This window comes from Cervus elaphus, chromosome 15 (genome assembly GCF_910594005.1).
Source record: "Cervus elaphus chromosome 15, mCerEla1.1, whole genome shotgun sequence".
NCBI classification, from domain to species: Eukaryota; Metazoa; Chordata; class Mammalia; order Artiodactyla; family Cervidae; genus Cervus; species Cervus elaphus.
Genome location: NC_057829.1, coordinates 37166980 through 37185704, shown reverse-complemented (window position 1 = coordinate 37185704; position 18725 = coordinate 37166980). Strand labels below are relative to the sequence as shown.

The 18725-nt window shown below is 38.4% G+C and overlaps 1 protein-coding gene across 7 annotated transcripts in view; it reads right to left on the bottom strand.

Annotated features, from left to right (window-relative positions):
* Positions 1-18725, bottom strand: part of NRG3 (neuregulin 3) — a 1171842-nt gene that overhangs the window by 652327 nt on the left and 500790 nt on the right. For all 7 annotated transcript variants that reach the window (XM_043926573.1, XM_043926575.1, XM_043926576.1 and 4 more), the window contains exon 2: positions 5987-6116. In XM_043926573.1, the coding sequence (XP_043782508.1) occupies positions 5987-6116 (130 nt within the window). The remainder of the gene's footprint in view (positions 1-5986; positions 6117-18725) is intronic.

Genomic DNA, 18725 nt, shown 5'->3' with positions numbered 1-18725 from the left:
CCTAAAGTTGCAAAACTACATTCACTGTGTTGTTGTTCTTGGTTTGTTTGCTTTCTGAGTTAATGAGACTATTTTGATAATTGTCATCCACAGAAAAGAAACAGATGCATGGTGATTACTTGGCTCACTTCTTCTTGACAAGGGCAGTCAGTAGACCACCTAGTATGAACATGGCTGCTGCAAATTACTCAAATCACATCTGGGCTGTGGCTAACATTTTCCTGAGCACAATTATCTGATGAACTTGAAAATGCTTCCAAGGCTCTTCACCCTGCTATTCAATTCCACTCCACTGAGACTCTGCCACTAGGCTTGGATTTATAGACATTTCGGCCTCCATCCTCTCCCATCAATGGAGCTTAGGGATGTGTGCCAAAACCCCATCTCCATTCTGACTTGCTACAACCACAGGGAATTATTAGTGGCCACTCTCAGAGCACTTACTGGAGAAACTTATGATAAAGAGGATCTTTCCTGGGTGGAAGAGCTAATGGACTTCCAAAGTGATGCAGCAAAGCACTGATAGGGATGGTCCTGTAATTTTATATAGTATATCACAGGGATATCGTTACATTGTGCCCAATCAATTCGAATAAAAATGCAAGCTTTGATTTCAAAACCTACTGAAGCAGAACTAGATACAGTGAAGAACAGCATCTCCTGGTCGGGCTCTCCTCCTCTTCCAAACCCTCCCGCCTTCCACTCACCAACTCCTACGAGCATTTTACCCAGCTAGCTGTACATTCCATCAACACTTTTATGGAAGTACTGCCTCGGGCAATCGTTGCTATTGGACTGCTTGCCTCTCTTTCCAGCAGTTCCATATTTCAAGTGATTCAAGCATCTTCAAATGAATTGCTTGATAGATTTCCAAAATGATCACTACAGGTCAAATTTAGCTCAAATGTTATGCTTTCCAAAGTTCTGAAAATCCATTTCTGTAGCAAGGCTGGTGCAACATTTAATGAGCTTCAATTCAGAAGAGACACATCCTTTTAACTTGAATTTGGCCTCAAAACACGTTTGGTCCATTCAAATGCCTAGCAATCTTTTCAGTTACAATGGCTACTACTTTCAACTCCAGTGAAATATGCTACAAATGGCACCATTTCCAAAGTTCTGAAAATTTCTAGAAATGGCATAAAAATAAATATATTAGAGAATACCCTTTTATTCAGGATACTTTGACTCAAGGTGTTTCTAGTACTTCCTTTCCTTCTCTACTCAGCTTAATTTCTACAGAATGTATCGTCCCATTATTCAATCCATTTTTTTGATGTTTCAAAACACACAAATTCAGCATAGAAAATGATTATTATAAAGAGCATAAATGAAAATTTAATAAAAGGAGCAGACACATCCTAACAGACTTTATAGTGTTTAATCTAGAATGGCTTAATTGAAAGTTCTCTTATCAGCCTAATAATAGTGAATTATAATGACCTTCATTTAACAAAGACATGGACACTATCTTTCTTAATGGAAAGATGAGAAGCATGGGTCAAGTGTCTTAACCATATGTTACGTAAATGAAATACGTATGTAATGTAATGATCTTGGAAACCTCAAGGTTCAAAGAAGACAACAGCTATAAATCCTATTAGCCTTTTTATTTAGTTATTTTTCAGAACTGGATTGCCATTTATGTTCATTTTTATAGTTCTACATCCTGATTTTTGTATATAACATGATATAATGAGCATTTTCATAGTCTTAAAATTATGAAAATTCAAGTTATGTTGAATTCATCCATGGTATAGATATATTCTGAATTATATAGACATCAAAATTCAAGTATTCTTTGTTTTGCTATTACAAATCCTATAGTGAATACTCTTAAAAACAAATATACATATACATTTCTCTAAGCTAACTCTTAGAAAAAAATGTAAAGATACAGAAACACTGATGCATCACCTACAGAAGATGTTTAACAAAGTACGCTCCATCGAGTTTAGTGAATGAGATGATGGTTTTTACTGCATCCTTGCCAAACTACTTTTAAACATCATTATAATATATGATAAGCAAACAAACAAGTTAATTTGCATTTCTCTGTGAGACTGAGTATTTTTCATGCTTATTGGTTATTTGGATTCCATTTCAAGAGAAGAGGGTGTTCCTGTCTTTTGCCCATTTTCCCACCGAGGTTTAATTTTAGTGTTACTCTTATCCATCTATGTGACTTCATCAAAATATCACTTCCTTGCCATGCTTATTGTAGTTTACTGACACTTCTTTCAATTTTGTTTCTGACTTATGACAGTCAGATTAAAAAAAAAAAGCTGCATCAAGGCTGTTCATTTTTCCTTTCATTGTTTTTTGCTCATTGCTTTTTTCTTTTACCTTCAATTGCTGATGTAAAGGAATATATAATTTTATTTACCATTTTCTCTAATACTTTATTTATTATATTACCTTTTAAATTCATTATTAACAACTTTTAGTATAGAAGAAGTAAAAATTCAACTTTGATGTTTTACCTGATAAGTCAACCACGTTTACACAAAAACCAGACTCATTTTCCCAATTTATGAATATTTCTTTATTCTGCACTAACCTCCACAATACAAAAGGTTCTGCTTTTACTAATCAGCCAACCAATGATCTGTGACTTAAATTGTAAATTTAGCAATACCAGGTTTGCTAATCTATTTATTATTCTCTAAAACCTATCACGTTATTTTAGGATCTTGGTGTTCCTCTTAAATTTTCATTAGTTTGTGCTATAATTTCTAACTATCTTCACTATAAATAGTTTTTTCAAAGATTTGAAAATGCACTAAAGACTGAGAAAATAAACAGAAAACCATGAAGTGCCCCTTATCGCAAGGATTTGCAGTTTGGAGCACACACTTTCAGGTCCTCTATCAGGAAGGATAGGAAATTTTAGGTAATTTTCATTTTTTGTTACTACTCTTCCTTGGCAAGGAAACAAAATTGTTCCACCATGATCGCAACATGGGAAAAAACATACCTTGATTCAGATCAGTGGGATTGCAATTTATTTTTAAAATACTAAAAATACATATATAATCTTGTCTCAGGTTTGAATGTTTAAGCTTTGCATATGTGTAAAAAGCAAACTACTTAATGAGCTAGATGCAGGTGTACCCATTAACACTGTTGCTCCAATCTACTAACTTGTGGTTTCTTTAACCTATGACATAATCTGCTTAGTAAACCATCAGTAACATAGCCCTGGTAGCATGCAGTCACACGGAAGTCATTTCTCTTGTTTTCTTTCTTTCCCGAAGATGAAGTATTTCACTTACTCCCAGTGCATTACAAACTGCAGTGCCATTTAATTCCAAAGTTCATTTCTGTATTTATTTATTCAACAGTATCTTGGTGATAAGAGATGCTCGATAAACATTTGTCGAGTGGAGGAGAATAAATGAAACATATTAGAGCACTGTACAAAATGGCACATTATGAATAACTACATTGGAATTCTTAGAAGTGGCTGAAGCAGGAACAAATGCAAGCCTTTTATTCACAGCAAAGCCTGGGAGATGAATCGCTGACACATGCGATGTGTGATTTATTCATACACACTACTAGGAGATTTATAGGCATCTATTAACCTACTCGAGTTCCAGTCCTGTCTTAGGCTGGTCTTTTGTCATGATTAGCTATGTTGTGACTCTATGTTAAATAACAGGTTGTCTGTGCTGAAATACGCACGAAATATGAAGACAGAGGCCAAAATTATTACACATTTCCAGCCAAACCACAGACATACCTCTCCTTGTCTATGTTTAAAAAAATTAGACATGTACACATGTGCAAAAAAAAAAGGATTTTTTTTTTCTTGGACCTGAGATCCACTGTCACAGATTGGATTATGTCTCCCAAATAACACATATGCTAAAGTGCTAACCTTTAGGACCTCAAAATGTGACTATATTTGAAGAGTCTACAGATGCATTCAAGCTAAAATAGAGCCATTAGTGTAGACCTTAATCCAATAGGACTGGTGTCCTTTTTGAAAAAGCAGATTTGGATAAAGACTTGTACAGAGGAAAGAACATGAAAAGGCACACAGAAAAGTTCGTCATCTATAAGCTGAGGGGAGAGGCCTGGAAGAGATCCTTCCCTTGTGGCCCTTAAGGAAACAACTCTGCTGATACCCTGATCTTAGACTTCGAGGCTCCAGAAACTGTGTTAAAATATATTTCTGTTGTTTACATCACCCAATCTGCAGTACTAGGCTACAGTTGCCCTAGCAAACTAATATACCCATGAACTTAACAGTGAATATAGCAAGGATGTATGTTAAACAATAGGAATTCTTGTTTTGTTTTTGACATTCTCACTATTGGAAAAGATAAATCAGACCTGCCTGCACATAGTGGCGGGGCCTGATCTGAAGCTTCCCTGGGATAAAACACCATCGAAAAACACCATCCCCACTTTAGGTGAGACTTCTGATTCATCCCTTCAATAAATTATAAATTCAAACTTATTTGATGGCACTACCTGTTACACATGACACCACTGGATTGGCAAAGGCAACAGTAACACATGGTTGGATATCTATAAGAGAATGGAGGCACTTTGTGATTTGAAATGATAGCTCATTCTTGGCTTTTCTTTTGAGGTCTTCAAGTCACCCATGTCTTTTCTACCTGTATCTGCACTGATCTAATAAATACAGCAAGAGAAGAGAAATGTGGAAAGGAACCTCCGCCACTGCCTTTGATCCCTAACTCAGGTTTACAGAGAACATAAATGGGTTGTAAGTTTTGTAAATGAAGTCAGTGTAATGGCACCCACGTCACATGAAAGCCACCATGTGAAGGGTGAAGAAAGGCCATGGGCTACATGGTGGCTTTTACAGAGATCAGCCACTATCATTGGTCAGTTCTTTCAAATCTGTGTCACTGGCCACTATAGCACCTCATACCTCTTGAACCAAAGTTGACTTGTGGAGCCAGGCAGGATTTGCTGACACATTCTAAGTTCAAAACCATAAGACACATTTCTCTGTGCCATCTTAATAAAACAACATGGAATAAAGTTTTATAATAGCAATAGCAAGAGAAGAAAGTCATAATTTTCCATGCTTCACGATTCAGAATAATTAATTTAATAACTGTGTCATATGAGAAGAGTAAATAAAGAGAAGGAAAGGGGTGTGGATATATGTAATCACTGAAGCGTATACAATTGCAAGGAAAAACAAATTACCAGGGTAGCGCTGAAAATAAAAGCTCCGTGGGAAGTATTTTTTGGATGTTAATTTGATTCTTCTATGGAGGCTTAAAGCTGCAGTGTCTACAAGACCAACTATTTATCTCCGCTTGTTTTTATTTTTAGCAGTTATATAACCTTATGTCTCTAAAAACCAATTATACACCTTCTTGATCTCCACTGGGAATTTTCCCCGAGTAGTTCTCTACCTAGACTATAACAGGACTATGATTTCATTTACAGCATCTTGCTGGAGAATATTTCATCATCAGAGGTGTTAAAAAAAAAAGGGGGGGATTGAAATTAGTCAACAGGGGCAGAATCAGAATAAGATGTGGTTTTCTCTGGACACAGTTACAGCCTCTGCAGTTTGGTTCACAATAAACATTGAGGCTCTAGATTTTAGATGAGCAGTTTGCTTTGTCATGCCACAATCTGCATGTCACCAGGAAGAGACTCTTTCTGAGTATGAGCATATGTAACTAAATCCCACACCAAAAATATAGATTTCTAAAGTGAATAAAAAATTATTTCTATTAAATTGTTACATATGAAAGAAAATCTTCCTTTACTTGAGCAGGTAAAATTCGTCTTGTCTGTTTAAATTCAGTTTTATCTTCCTCAAATACTAAGGATACCAGCCTTGTTCTTCCCCTATTAAGACTGTCGATTCTGCCATTCCAGCACCAGACTATGTGCATCACTTTGTGTTTCTCGAGCTCAGCACTGATTTCCATCTCCAGGCCTCTCTGAGGACCTACCCTGAGTGTCAGTCGCCGCAGGCACTTACCGACAGTGTTTATGGGATCCGGTCAAGGTTTCAATCACAAAGCACTCGCCATCGTTGAGACAGTAGGCAAGGTCCTTGTCTCGGCAGGGTTTGAAGTGCTCGGATCTCTCCGTGGAATATGTCGTTGTATCTGTCATGAGGAACACAATGAAATACTGTCAGCAGCTTATTCTGACACCCCAGATCCTGTCATTGGCCTGGATCTATGCACTGAGACCTTCTTGTGACCGCTGACCTTAGGAACTAGACAGACGGGATGAACCTCTCAGTGGACTGATAAAAACACAACTGAGTATGACCATTTAATACACTGAATGTTTATGCCCCCACAAAATTCATATATTGAAACCCAGTGATGGTATTAGGAGGTGGGGCCTTTGGGAGGTGAGTAGGTCTTGAATGGGATTAATGCTCTTATAAGAGAGACCTCAGACAGCTCCTTCACCCATTCCAGTCATATGAAGACACAGCAAGAAAACAGCCCTCTATGAACTAGAAGTCCTAACCAGACATGGAATCCACAGGCATCTTGACCTTAGACTTTCCAGCATCCATAACTACGAGAAATAAATGTCTGTTGTTTTTACACCACCGTGTCCATGGTATTCTGTTATAGCAGGTAGGACTAAGATAATTACTGGATTCAATTGTCTTATTTTTCCACAAGATTTTAACAATTGGAATCACTCTAGACAAGTCCCATCAGTGGATACATTAACAGCTAACCTGAATGACCCTAGAATCAAAAACCTCAAATGAGCTTTCATTAATTTCAATGTTAAGAAACATGTTGTATTAAAGGATTGAATACAATCCTTTTGGTGTATTCCTTATATTGTTCTGCAATGTCATTAAACATCCGATCAACACACATGTCCTGTGACTCTTCTGTGGATCCAATGTCAGTTTCTGTGTTCTGTTTATTTTATTTTCTAGTTACAGCTGTAATTTGCTAATAGCTAAGGCAGTTATTCTTTCATTTTCTCCTTTTATTATGTACTTAAAATGCAAATGTTCCAAATTCTGAAATAGAATCTCAAATGTAAAGAATGTTTCTGGTAAATATTTAACAGGACTAAATTACTGCCAATTTTTTAGCATTATCTTATATGTGCTTTTTAAAAATCATAATCATAAAATCATAAAAACATTTTTATAGTAAGTTATATCTCTATATCAGGTTCCTAAATATGAAACTAATAATAAGTATGTGCTTCCTACTGGATGAAGAAATCTGTTAGAGCATGGAGACATTCTTGTCTCAGAGTTTTAAGCAACTGAAATATTAGCACTAATTTCATTACAACATTCAAGAAAAAAAAAAGGATGTAAAAAGTCAAAGATGAATACCTGATTCAGCATGTAAGCTCTTAATTTCCTTTATATGTGTGTGCTTAGTCACTAAGTCGTGTCTGGCTCTTTGCTACCCCATGGACCATAACCTGCCAGGCTCTTCTGTCTATGGGATTTTCCAAGCAAGAATACTGGAATGCGTTGCTATTTCCCTCTGCAGGGGATCTTCCCGACCCAGGGATCGAATCCGTACCTCCTGCATTGGCAAGCAGATTCTTTACCACTGAGGCACATGGGAAGCCTTCTTTTATATAAACATAGATTAATAATAATGTTCAACAGCAAGGGCCATTGTACCAGCTTGCTAACCGGAGGTCACAATGAGCCTCTTTTTGCCTATCATCCAAATAAAGGGGAGAGTTATTACGCAGGAAGAAAATTTACTCAGATTCTCCCAAGACCTAAAAAACCTCAATGAGCCCCTTTCCCACAGGAATAACTCCAAATTCCTAAGAAGAGCAAAGAAGCACATAGGCCATGTAGAATTTTGCCTGCCCAAACTCAATCTTGCATCCTAAAACATACAACCTCATTTTCAACTCTTATCCTATTTCCCCAATACCAGAACTATAACACTGATCCTTTTTCCTGGGCCATCTTTTTGTTTGCTGGAAAACATTCAGAAACCCTTCAGAGCTTATGTCATCTTCGCTTTGTGTCCCTCAGCACCTTTTATTGTTTGCATCACTGTATTCAATGCTGAAAGTAGCCACTTGTTTACATATTTATCTGTTTACATATTTGTCCTGAGTTTCTTGAGGTCAGAGGTTGAGCCTTAATCAGAATTGGTGCTCAGTAAAAAATGTCTTCAATAAATCTGACAACTTTAATATCACTAAAGTTTAAATGCCACTGGCAAAAGACATGATCATAAAAGAAATCATTATCATATAAAAAGTAATACCTATCTTACAATAAAAAGTTAGACATAATTTAACATTCATTTTATCATTCTAGTATACTCATTTTAATACTGATAAACATTGCAAAAAAAATGCCTTCAGATTCACACAGACCCCCACTCATACTATTCATATACCTTGAGCATTGAAAAATCCACTTCTAATCTTTTCTTAGTGTTACAATGGGAACTTTTTCTACTTCAAAATATCTGCCTGTTAACATACTTCAGCTTGAACTAAAGGCTCTGCAAAAGACTTTTTTGGTTCATTTTCCAGGAGATCTCCTCTACAGGGAAGATTTGTTATTCCAGACAGTTCGTGATAAACAGTTACACAGAATCAATTTCTCTTTCTATGGGAATATTTAAGATTCAAGAGCTCTGAGCCAAAAATTCATTATGAACCAGCATACAGTTGACTGCTACTCTGCTGAAGTATATTAATTCATGATCAATTAGTTAAGTTTTCCTTTAATTTCTTATTATCTATTTATTGATATTCACTGATCATTCCTCTAAGAACAGCTTTTCATTAACATAACCTACAGCATAAAAAGTGAGATCCTTATTTTACAATCAGTGGTTCTAACAAGCTACAGACTCCATGAGCAATACAATGGCAAAGCAATTACAATCAATTAGTTTCCATCTGACAACTACTGTCTCCAGTGGTTACCGCCCAATTCTGCCAACCGCTTTTCCCATTACGTTACCATCCGCCAATACCACACACAGGATCAGAACCAAGTAAAATACCTCTGCAAAAGTCTGAGGTGGGAGAGGACAGAAATGTCAGGTATAACGTGCCCTCACATTTTCTGTTTTCATAGCTTAGAGAATCTGAAGTTTGAGCAAGCTCCAGGAGATGGTGAAGGGCAGAAAAGCCTGGCATGCTGCAGTCCATGGAGTCACAAAGAATTGGACACAGTTGAGCGACCAAACAACAACATACGCTTATTCCTCACCCTGACTTGACTAGATTTTAAAAAAACATAAAGTATTTTAAATAATTTGATACACAATAGAACACTAGGCTTGATCCTTCTATAGATAAATGAAATGCAGGTGTCAACATTTGAAATTGTAACAATTTACCTGTGCATTTCACTATATAGTATCCATATGGCACTAGTCACCTAAAATCACAGAGGTATTGGGAAAGGTAAATCAAATTCACCATAAGGTGAAATTTTATACTTGTAAGGCATCATACCAAATATGTGGGTAGAAAGATAGAAAATTGCCTTAATGATATCACTGACTTCTATGCTTTCTCTTAAGATCACCTACATACTTTTGTACACTAAATCATATGTATACTGTGTCTAAATCACTGTTAGGCTATTACTTATGAACAAACATAGTCCAACAGAGACAGTAGCAATTTGGATGATACCCTGTGAAATTTATAACTATGGTTAAAAGTATATACATATATGTAAGCTCAGTCAGTTGTGTCTGAATCTTTGCAACCCAATGGACTATAGCCCCCCAGACTCTTCTGTCCATGGAATTTTCCAGGCAATCATATTGGAGAGGGTTGCCATTTCCTTCTCCAGGGGATCTGCCCAACCCAGGGATCAAACTCCCAAATCCTGCATCTCCTGCATTGGCAAGTGGATCCTTTATCACTGTGCCACCTCCATATATGTAGCACATACATATGGAAGCCCATCCATATATGTTTACATTTGTTTTTGACATATTAAGTACATCACAAACATAAAATAGATAACTGCAGCATATGGTACTATTTTGTCATGTTTTAAAAGTTCAAAAGTGCATCTTCTCTTTCTAGGAATGATATCTGGTAAATAAAATTGTTACAGAGTTCTCTTTGTATTCAAAAAATTACAGGGGTAAAGGTCCAAGCAAGTAAACTAGAAGAGATCAAATAGTCCCATAAATTTGGATTTGTCTTCCAAGATGCTCCCTTACTCCAAAATACTTTCTTATCAGGCACCTCTCTCCCACATTAGCTCATGAGCTCCACATCTTACTGGATCAGGAGCTTGTGCAGCAGTTCTTCACATCTCTGATCCACAGCCCTACAGATGGCCTGGGGCTTCCCCTGTGGCTTAGCTGGTAAAGAATTCACCTGCAATGTGGGAGACCTGGGTTCGATCCTGGGTTGGGAAGATCCCCTGGAGAAGGGAAAGGCTACCCACTCCAGTATTCTGGCCTGGAGAATTCCATGGACTGTATAGTCCATAGGGTTGCAGACAGTCAGACACGACTGAGCGACTTTCACTTCACTTCACTTCACAGATGGCCTGACACAGGTGCATAAATAGTTGTTTATAGAAGAATGATCTTTTTATAACATGAGTGTTTTTCTAAATGTTCTATATAGTCAAGTGTAGACACTTTGTTATCATCATAAAAGAAAAATTTTAAACGAATAAATGTTTAAAAGTTACGAGATGAGAAGAGTTCCAAAAGCAATTTAGGTAAAGTGCTTAGAATTTTATAAGAACAGAAAATCAACTCCACAGACTGGAGACAAAGAGAGGAGGAAAAAATAAGTAGGAAAAATATTCTGAAAGAGAGAGCATGAGGGGGAGTCCCTTGAATTGCAAGGAGATCAAACCAGTCAATCCTAAAGGAAATCAACCCTGAATATTCACTGGAAGGACTGATGCTAAGCTGAAACTCCAATACTTTGGCCACCTGAAGCAAAGAAACTGACTCATTTGAAAAGACCCTGATGCTGGGAAAGACTGAAGGCAGGAGAAGGGGACAACAGAGAATGAGATGGTTGGATGGCATCACTGACTCAATGGGCATGAGTTTGAGCAGGCTCCAGGAGTTGGTGATGAACGGGGAAGCCTGGCGTGCTGCAGCCCATAGGGTTGCAAAGAGTTGGACATGACTGAGCAACTGAACTGAAGGCTTAAGATGAATGGAGATGGTAGTAAGGATGGGCCTTCCAAGCATCTGAGCAAAGTTCCAGGTCTCAGGTCAAGGATGTGTGGTTGCTAGTTTGATAAACAGCACCCATTCACTTGGGACCACAAAGGCTATGCAACTATCCAGACCATTCACCTGGCACTTGTTTTACGTAGTCAATGTGTTTTCCTTTTTATTTTTATGGGTTTTGGTCTCTTTGGAGATCAGGAAGAGTATTTTGCTTTTAAGTTCTGCATTCTTTCCACATCACGTAGCATACATAGTAAGCAATCAGTACAGTAATTAAATGCACAGTGGGAAATGGTGGTGGTTAATTCATTAAAGGCAAAATGGGAAGAAAATGTAAGGCTGGAAGACAGAAGTCCCAGCAGATTTTGCAATGAAAGTTAATTTATTAATGAATGAAAACAATGACTGCTTTTCTCCCCTAAGTACTAACTTGAACCTGAATATTACTTATGAAAGTTTTCTCTTTTGCCAGCACAACACTGCATACTGTGGGAACACAGATTTTGTTGCAGAACAAGAGTGCTAAGTGGGCTATTACAGATAATAATTGTAGCAGATAATCAGAGAAAGGGAGAGCTTAATTCACGCTGTAGTTATCTCTAAAGGCTTCCCAAAGGGTTGGCATTGGAGCTACGTCTTGAATGGGCATGATTTAATTGGCAGAGGAAAATGAAGTCGAGATAGGAAGAGCAGAAAGACCTGAGGAAGAGAGTGACCAGGCATAGCTTAGACCCTAAGTCCATCTTCACATGCCTGACTTGCAAGTGTCAGATTCATGAAGCACTTTCCTCCTTCCCCTACTAAGTTCATGACATGACAATTCTCTAAGAAAAAATAAGAATCTGGTGATACGATTTACCAGATTTCAGTATTAGCAAAATAGCTTTACAGTCTGGAAGCCATTTAAATATGGTGGTCGACTCTGGCAAGGTCTTCCATGGATGGAAGCTGTGTAAATGAGACATGCTGCCATACATTAAAATCCTCTCTAGAATCTGCCACTTATCGGGCTCCCAGGAAGGCACACTGGATGAAACTGAGTTATAAAGTATTAATGGTCAAGGAAAATTGCAAGAAGAATTCAGTGGTGTTTGAAAGGGAAACAAACCATTTCTCAGCTGGCAAAAAGCAAAGATAGCTTTCTCCCTGCTGCCAAATATCAGACAATTGTTCACTTTGCTGGCATGGGAGAATTGGAGAATGTTGGGCAAGGAATTTAAAAGTTCAGTTGAGTCACGGCACTGCTGTGAGAATGGACAGTTCCTGAGGAATCCCAGAGCCATCGATTCTGGCAAAAAAAAGAAATGTAGAAAGGACCCATATCAAACCTGTGTGACATACCAAGGCCAACTTTCAGCTTGAAATCTTGTTTTGAAAAACTGTATCAAGTTAAATAAACCTACACAGGACATAGTTTGTTCAATGAAAATGCATTTGTTGGGGATTTTATTTATAGGGTAAATAAATGCTATTTATTTAGGTAAATAAATTTATAGGGTAAATGCATTTATAGGGTAAATGCAGCATTTACCCTAAAGCTGAATATATTTCCTTCCACCTGTACATATGCACATACCTATACAAACTATATTCAATCACAATAGATAGAAAAAATACTAGTGAGTAAAAGAGACACAGATGTAAAGAACAGACTTTTAGACTATGTGGGAGAAGGCAAGGGTGGGAGGATTTGATAGAATAGCATTGAAACATGTATGTTACCATCTGCAATAGATGACCAATGCAAGTTTGATGTATGAAGCAGGGCACCCAAAGCTAGTGCTCTGGGACAACCCAGAGGGATGGGATGGGGAGGGAAGTGGAAGGGGGGTTCAGCTAGGGGGACACATGTGCGCCCATGGCTGATTCCTGTTGATGTATGGCAAAAACCACCACAATATTATAAAGTAATTAGCCTCCAATTAAAATAAACAAATTTTTAAAAAGTTAAACTAACACACACACACAAAAAGACTAGCTAATGCCACTGGCGCACCACCACTCTGCTCCCATCACCCTATTAAATGGTTCGGTCTATGTCACTGCTGATGCTAAATCACTTCAGTCCTAGCAAGCTCTAAATCCAATAGATTTTTTTAAGTTTTTTTTTTTTTCTTTCCCCCCTCATCTTGCTTGAACTCTCAGAAGCATCTAATACTCAGTCACTCCCATCTTCATGAAAAACCTTTCATTGGCTCCTACTATTACGTAATGCTGATTTCCCCCTTTCTTCTTGGTTTCTGTCACTTAATTTCTATTTAAAAATAGATTACTTAGGGAATATTTTTTTAAATAACACTAACATATACTCAGTGGGACACTAATTTTCCTTTAGCTATCTTTTGGCCTTAAAATAACACTATGAATTTATGCTACTACTTACCATCCTCATTTTACAAATGGGGAAATTAAATCTTAGAGATTTATGTCATTCACCCAAGATCACATGGTTCTGAGCTGGAAGCTTCTGGATTCGACTAACACAGTCTGGTGTTGCACTAGACTGCTTCCCAAGGACCACTTCTTTCTTCTTTTTTTTTGGCGGGATGGGTGGGGGAAAATCAACTTTTACTTGTTTCTAGGTGAGTGCTCCTCTGGGTGTGGTCCTTAGGCCAGCAGTATCAACATTATCTGAGAGTATATGAGCAATGATAACTCATGAGCCCCATTCCAGACTTACTGCGTCAGAAACTCTGGAGGTGAGTGGTGATGTTGCTTACCAAGCTCTCCAGATAATTTGCATACACTCTAAACTCTGAGAACAGCTGTCTTGGGTGATCCTGCCTGATATCATCTGCATGACAATAACTCTCAAAGTTACACCTGAGTTCAATCTGCCATCCTGCAGGCTTTTCTGGGCTCAATCTGCCTATCTCTCCCTTCCTGATGGGTATCCCAAAGCCACCTAAAAATTAACTGGTAGAAAACTAAAGTCTTGTTCTTCCCCCACAACCCTATTCTTCCTTCAGGATTCTCAATCACCACTAATGTCACACTATTGATTCGCTTGGGCAGACCAGAAGTCCATCCTTCTGACCCTCCACATGAATCATCAAATATCAGTGGGTGATTCTACTTCCCAAGTATCTCCAGAATCTATCACATCTTTCCATCTTATCTCACCTGGAATACTCATTATAAGTCTACTGTATACCTGCTTGTCACCCTAGAATGAATTATCCACATTACAATCAGTTTGCACAATGTGTATACAACACATAATGCAAAAAAAAAAAAAAAAAAAAAAACCCTTCTGGAAAACAATTTAGTGGCTATCCCTAGCTCTTATGAAGACAATCAAAATCCTTCTAAGCCCTTGTCTGTTTCTGTCCTCACCTCAGACATAATACCTGCCTGCCTTTTCAATACATTGGCAACAGCTGTTCAAATGGCCAATTCCACACCCCCTGAAATCTTTCCACAGACTCCTCTCTGCAGGGGGCTACCCTGCGCCCCACAGACTCTCACAGTAATCTATAGATTCCATCCAGAGCACATAGTATGAGACAGCAGAACATACAGCAAAAAAATAAATAAACTCCCATTAGCTAGTTTTTCTCTACAAAATCCCTCGGGTTTTATCGCCAAGCACAGGGCTCTTCTCATGGGTGATTCCCTCATTTAGTTCAGGGCCCTACTCCCCTCATTTTCTTTTCTTTATTGTTCACTCTTTCAAGCAGACAATATCCTCCCACCAACCCTGAATTGGAGACTTTTACCTTAGAGATGAGGTGTTTAATATCCCCATAGAGACTCAATTCTTTCTAAAAACAGCCTGGCTGGGGAGTTTGAACTGTACAGCAACTACCCCATGGGCTGAGTTAACCTTCAGAAAAACAGGCGCCATCTTACCACAGACACATCGCTTAAAAACCCAGGAGAGAAGAGGATTTATCACTGACAAAGAGCAGCAGTCACTCCCTCTCATGGGTCAGAAGACGGAGATATTTGGAAGTTTTTTGTAGAGCAGCTTCGTGTCCCTCTGGTTTCAAGTAAAGTCACAGTGTAGCTGGCTGGAATACCACATTTGCTCTTCTAGAAACATCGCAGACTGGTTGCCAGCAGGATTGCTTCCCACTTTTCCAGACTTTACTTATACAGGAGCAGCAGCATGTACAGAGAAATTCCCAATACTGTCAGCCCAGGAAAGAGCACGGCCCTCTGTGGGTGGTTATCCAATCTTGGTTTCCAGAAAGAAGGAGAACACCGAAGTTAAATTCATGAGGCCTATTGGTGAGGCCTTTCGAGATTTTCCAGCACAGGACCTCAGCTCATACTAACTGTTTCTGCACTGGGCCTCTCTTCCAGATCAGGTGCATTGAGGTATTTAAATGAGGGGCCAATTTAGCCCTCAATTACCCAGCTCTCCTTCCATTCCATGCCCACTCCCTAAACAACCCTCTGGGATTTGATTTTCCTTGTAAGGACGGCTTTCAAATTGGGAAGTGTTCATTCTCTATGATATCTTTATTGCCCTGAAGCACTTTTATGTGATGTACAGCGGGTGAGAGCCTCTTGGTCCTGCAGCAAGAGCCTCTGGTTTACTCTTCCTGTGCTCCCACAAGAGTGCTCTGCTCAGTCAACAGGTGATGCACCCACCCTGACAGCATGCCCTAGCTGCCTAAAATGCCCTGGTGATCTCCTTAACAAGTGCTCCTCACTCCTGTAATTCCCTACATAAGCCAAACACAAAAGGCTTCCTGGGACTTCACTTACCCATGTTCCTCTCACATTCCCTGGGCTGCAAGAACACTGGAACAGATCAGGCCTTTCATGACGTTGTGACTTTATATAGGCTATTCTTTTGTGACCTATACACAGACAATAGGTCTTCATCTGGCAAAACGTTTCTCACTGTTTAAAATTTATGTGAAATGTGAGTTCCTACTGAACTCTTCTCCATATCTCTCAGGATACGAGTATTTGAAATTCCAATAACACTTCATTTCTCCCTCTAATTCATGAATAATTCCTGAACTACAATTCAACTGTTTACATATCTACTCTACTTTTTTCCCAAACCAGACTCCAAGCTCCTGTGGACCTGGCAAGGTCATCTCTAAATCCTTATAATTTATCCCAGGACCACCTGACATATAGTAGATGCTTAATGTATGCTTTCAGAGTGAATAAGTATTTTAATGGCTATAAAAGTGATGATTATACCAACATCAGAGACACACACATACCTTCAGCATGATAAGGTAAACATCACCTTGTAACACTGTACCATAATAATGTTTTTGATGCTAAATGGTGAAAAATATATCTATGCCTATGTGAATGTACCTGAGGCTGATTGCTAATAATCAGGGTTTATTTTTTTTTAATGTTCATTGGTTTCAGGTGAAAAATAGTTTATTGTTTCTCAATAACTATTTGTGTTTGTTTATTCAAGAACTTTATCCTAATTTCAAATTTCTTGCCTGTGAAGTATACACAGAGGTGATATCCAAAAGTCTACAAGCAATAAATGCTGGAGAGGGTGTGGAGAAAAGGGAACCCTCTTACACTGTTGGTGGGAATGCAAACTAGTACAGCCGCTATGGAGAACAGTGTGGAGATTTCTTAAAAAACTGGAAATAGAACTGCCATATGACCCAGCAATCCCACTCCTGGGCATACACACTGAGGAAATCAGATCTGAAAGAGACACGTGCACCCCAATGTTCATCGCAGCACTGTTTATAATAGCTAGGACATGGAAGCAACCTAGATGCCCATCAGCAGATGAATGGATAAGGAAGCTGTGGTACATATACACCATGGAATATTACTCAGCCGTTAAAAAGAATTCATTTGAATCAGTTCTAATGAGACGGATGAAACTGGAGCCCATTATACAGAGTGAAGTAAGCCAGAAAGATAAAGAACATTACAGCATACTAACACATATATATGGAATTTAGAAAGATGGTAATGATAACCCTATATGCAAAACAGGAAAAGAGACACAGAAATACAGAACAGACTTTTGAACTCTGTGGGAGAAGGTGAGGGTGGGATGTTTCGAAAGAACAGCATGTATATTATCTAGGGTGAAACAGATCACCAGCCCAGGTGGGATGCATGAGACAAGTGCTCGGGCCTGGTGCACTGGGAAGACCCAGAGGAATCGGGTGGAGAGGGAGGTGGGAGGGGGGATCGGGATGGGGAACACATGTAACTCCATGGCTGATTCATGTCAATGTATGACAAAACCCACTGCAATGTTGTGAAGTAATTAACCTCCAACTAATAAAAATAAATGAAAAAATAAAATAAAATAAAATATTTAACAAGCAATATGGAGATGACAAGTCTAATCAGAATAAATCAGTTCATAGATAGAGCAGGGTCCTTGTGGGGCCAGAGCATAACTCTTTGGCTTCGGCAATAATAAGTGAGGAAGTTTAGGTACTCTGTGCAGGTCATACTGGATGTCATGGAGAGGTTTTATTCAGGGGAATATAGCAGTGGTGATTTACCAAGTAGAATAAAATCACTGTGGAACTTAACAGTCAATATAACTAACGAAGCACACTGCTATATATCAGACCCTCTCATTGTCTAGACCTGTCTTTAGCTCTCATAGGTACAACACTTGAAATCAGACAGTCTTAGCATAACAGAAACCTTAGAAGTTAATGTCAGTGATAATAATGTTTGGAATAAGCCTGTTAATCAGATATGAATATTTTGCAGAAGGGAAACTGAAGCATAGAGGGATCATGCAATATGCTCAGAATTTCACAGCTAGTAAATGGAAAGGCAAAATTAAAACCCAGAGAAACCCAACTCCACAGTGAGCATCCTTCAATCCTCTGCAGCTCACCTGCTGAGTCCCAGACTCTTTTAAGATGTGTATAGTCAAGGCTCTTCTTGCCAAATGCTGTTAGTCACTTTATTATGAATCAATGTAAGAATATTAGGAAGTGATATTTTTCAGGAATCCATTCACCTTTTCCCCATCCACCCTACACCCATTTTTCTGAGCACATACTGAAACTGTAAGAAAAGTATTGGAAAATGGTAGGTGGGTATAAAACCTAAAATAAAGACAGTGCTTGACACTGGGAGTTTCTATTTCTCTCACATTTCCTTTACATGCTATTGCAGCTTTGAAATCATGTCTAAACATTGACATGATTCTTCAGATTCCTTCATAAAAATGAACATCATTCACTTTACTTATTTAAAATCGTTTGCTCTCTAAAAATCTTAGATTTTATTCAGATCCTTTTGGTTAATGTTCAGAAATCCAAGCACTTCCTTCTCTGTATGGATCATGAAGAAGGCATAGGCAGTACAGCTACATGAGCCCTGCAGGTCTAGGTCTGAATCCCTGCTTAAGAATTTGCAGACTATGTCAAGTGTCAGGGAAGAAGCAGAAAAACAAATGTAAGAGTCCAAAGAGAGAACACCAGTGTCTTTGGGCTCCACACTCCTTTCTGTGTAAGAATGGCTTAGAGAGTGAGTTCAGATGATAACTAGACTTAACCTTAATGTTGTCTTTGCATAGGAAACATGTTCTACTGTGTGCTTAACTAGAATTCATTGAGAGACGGAGATTAGAACCATCATTCT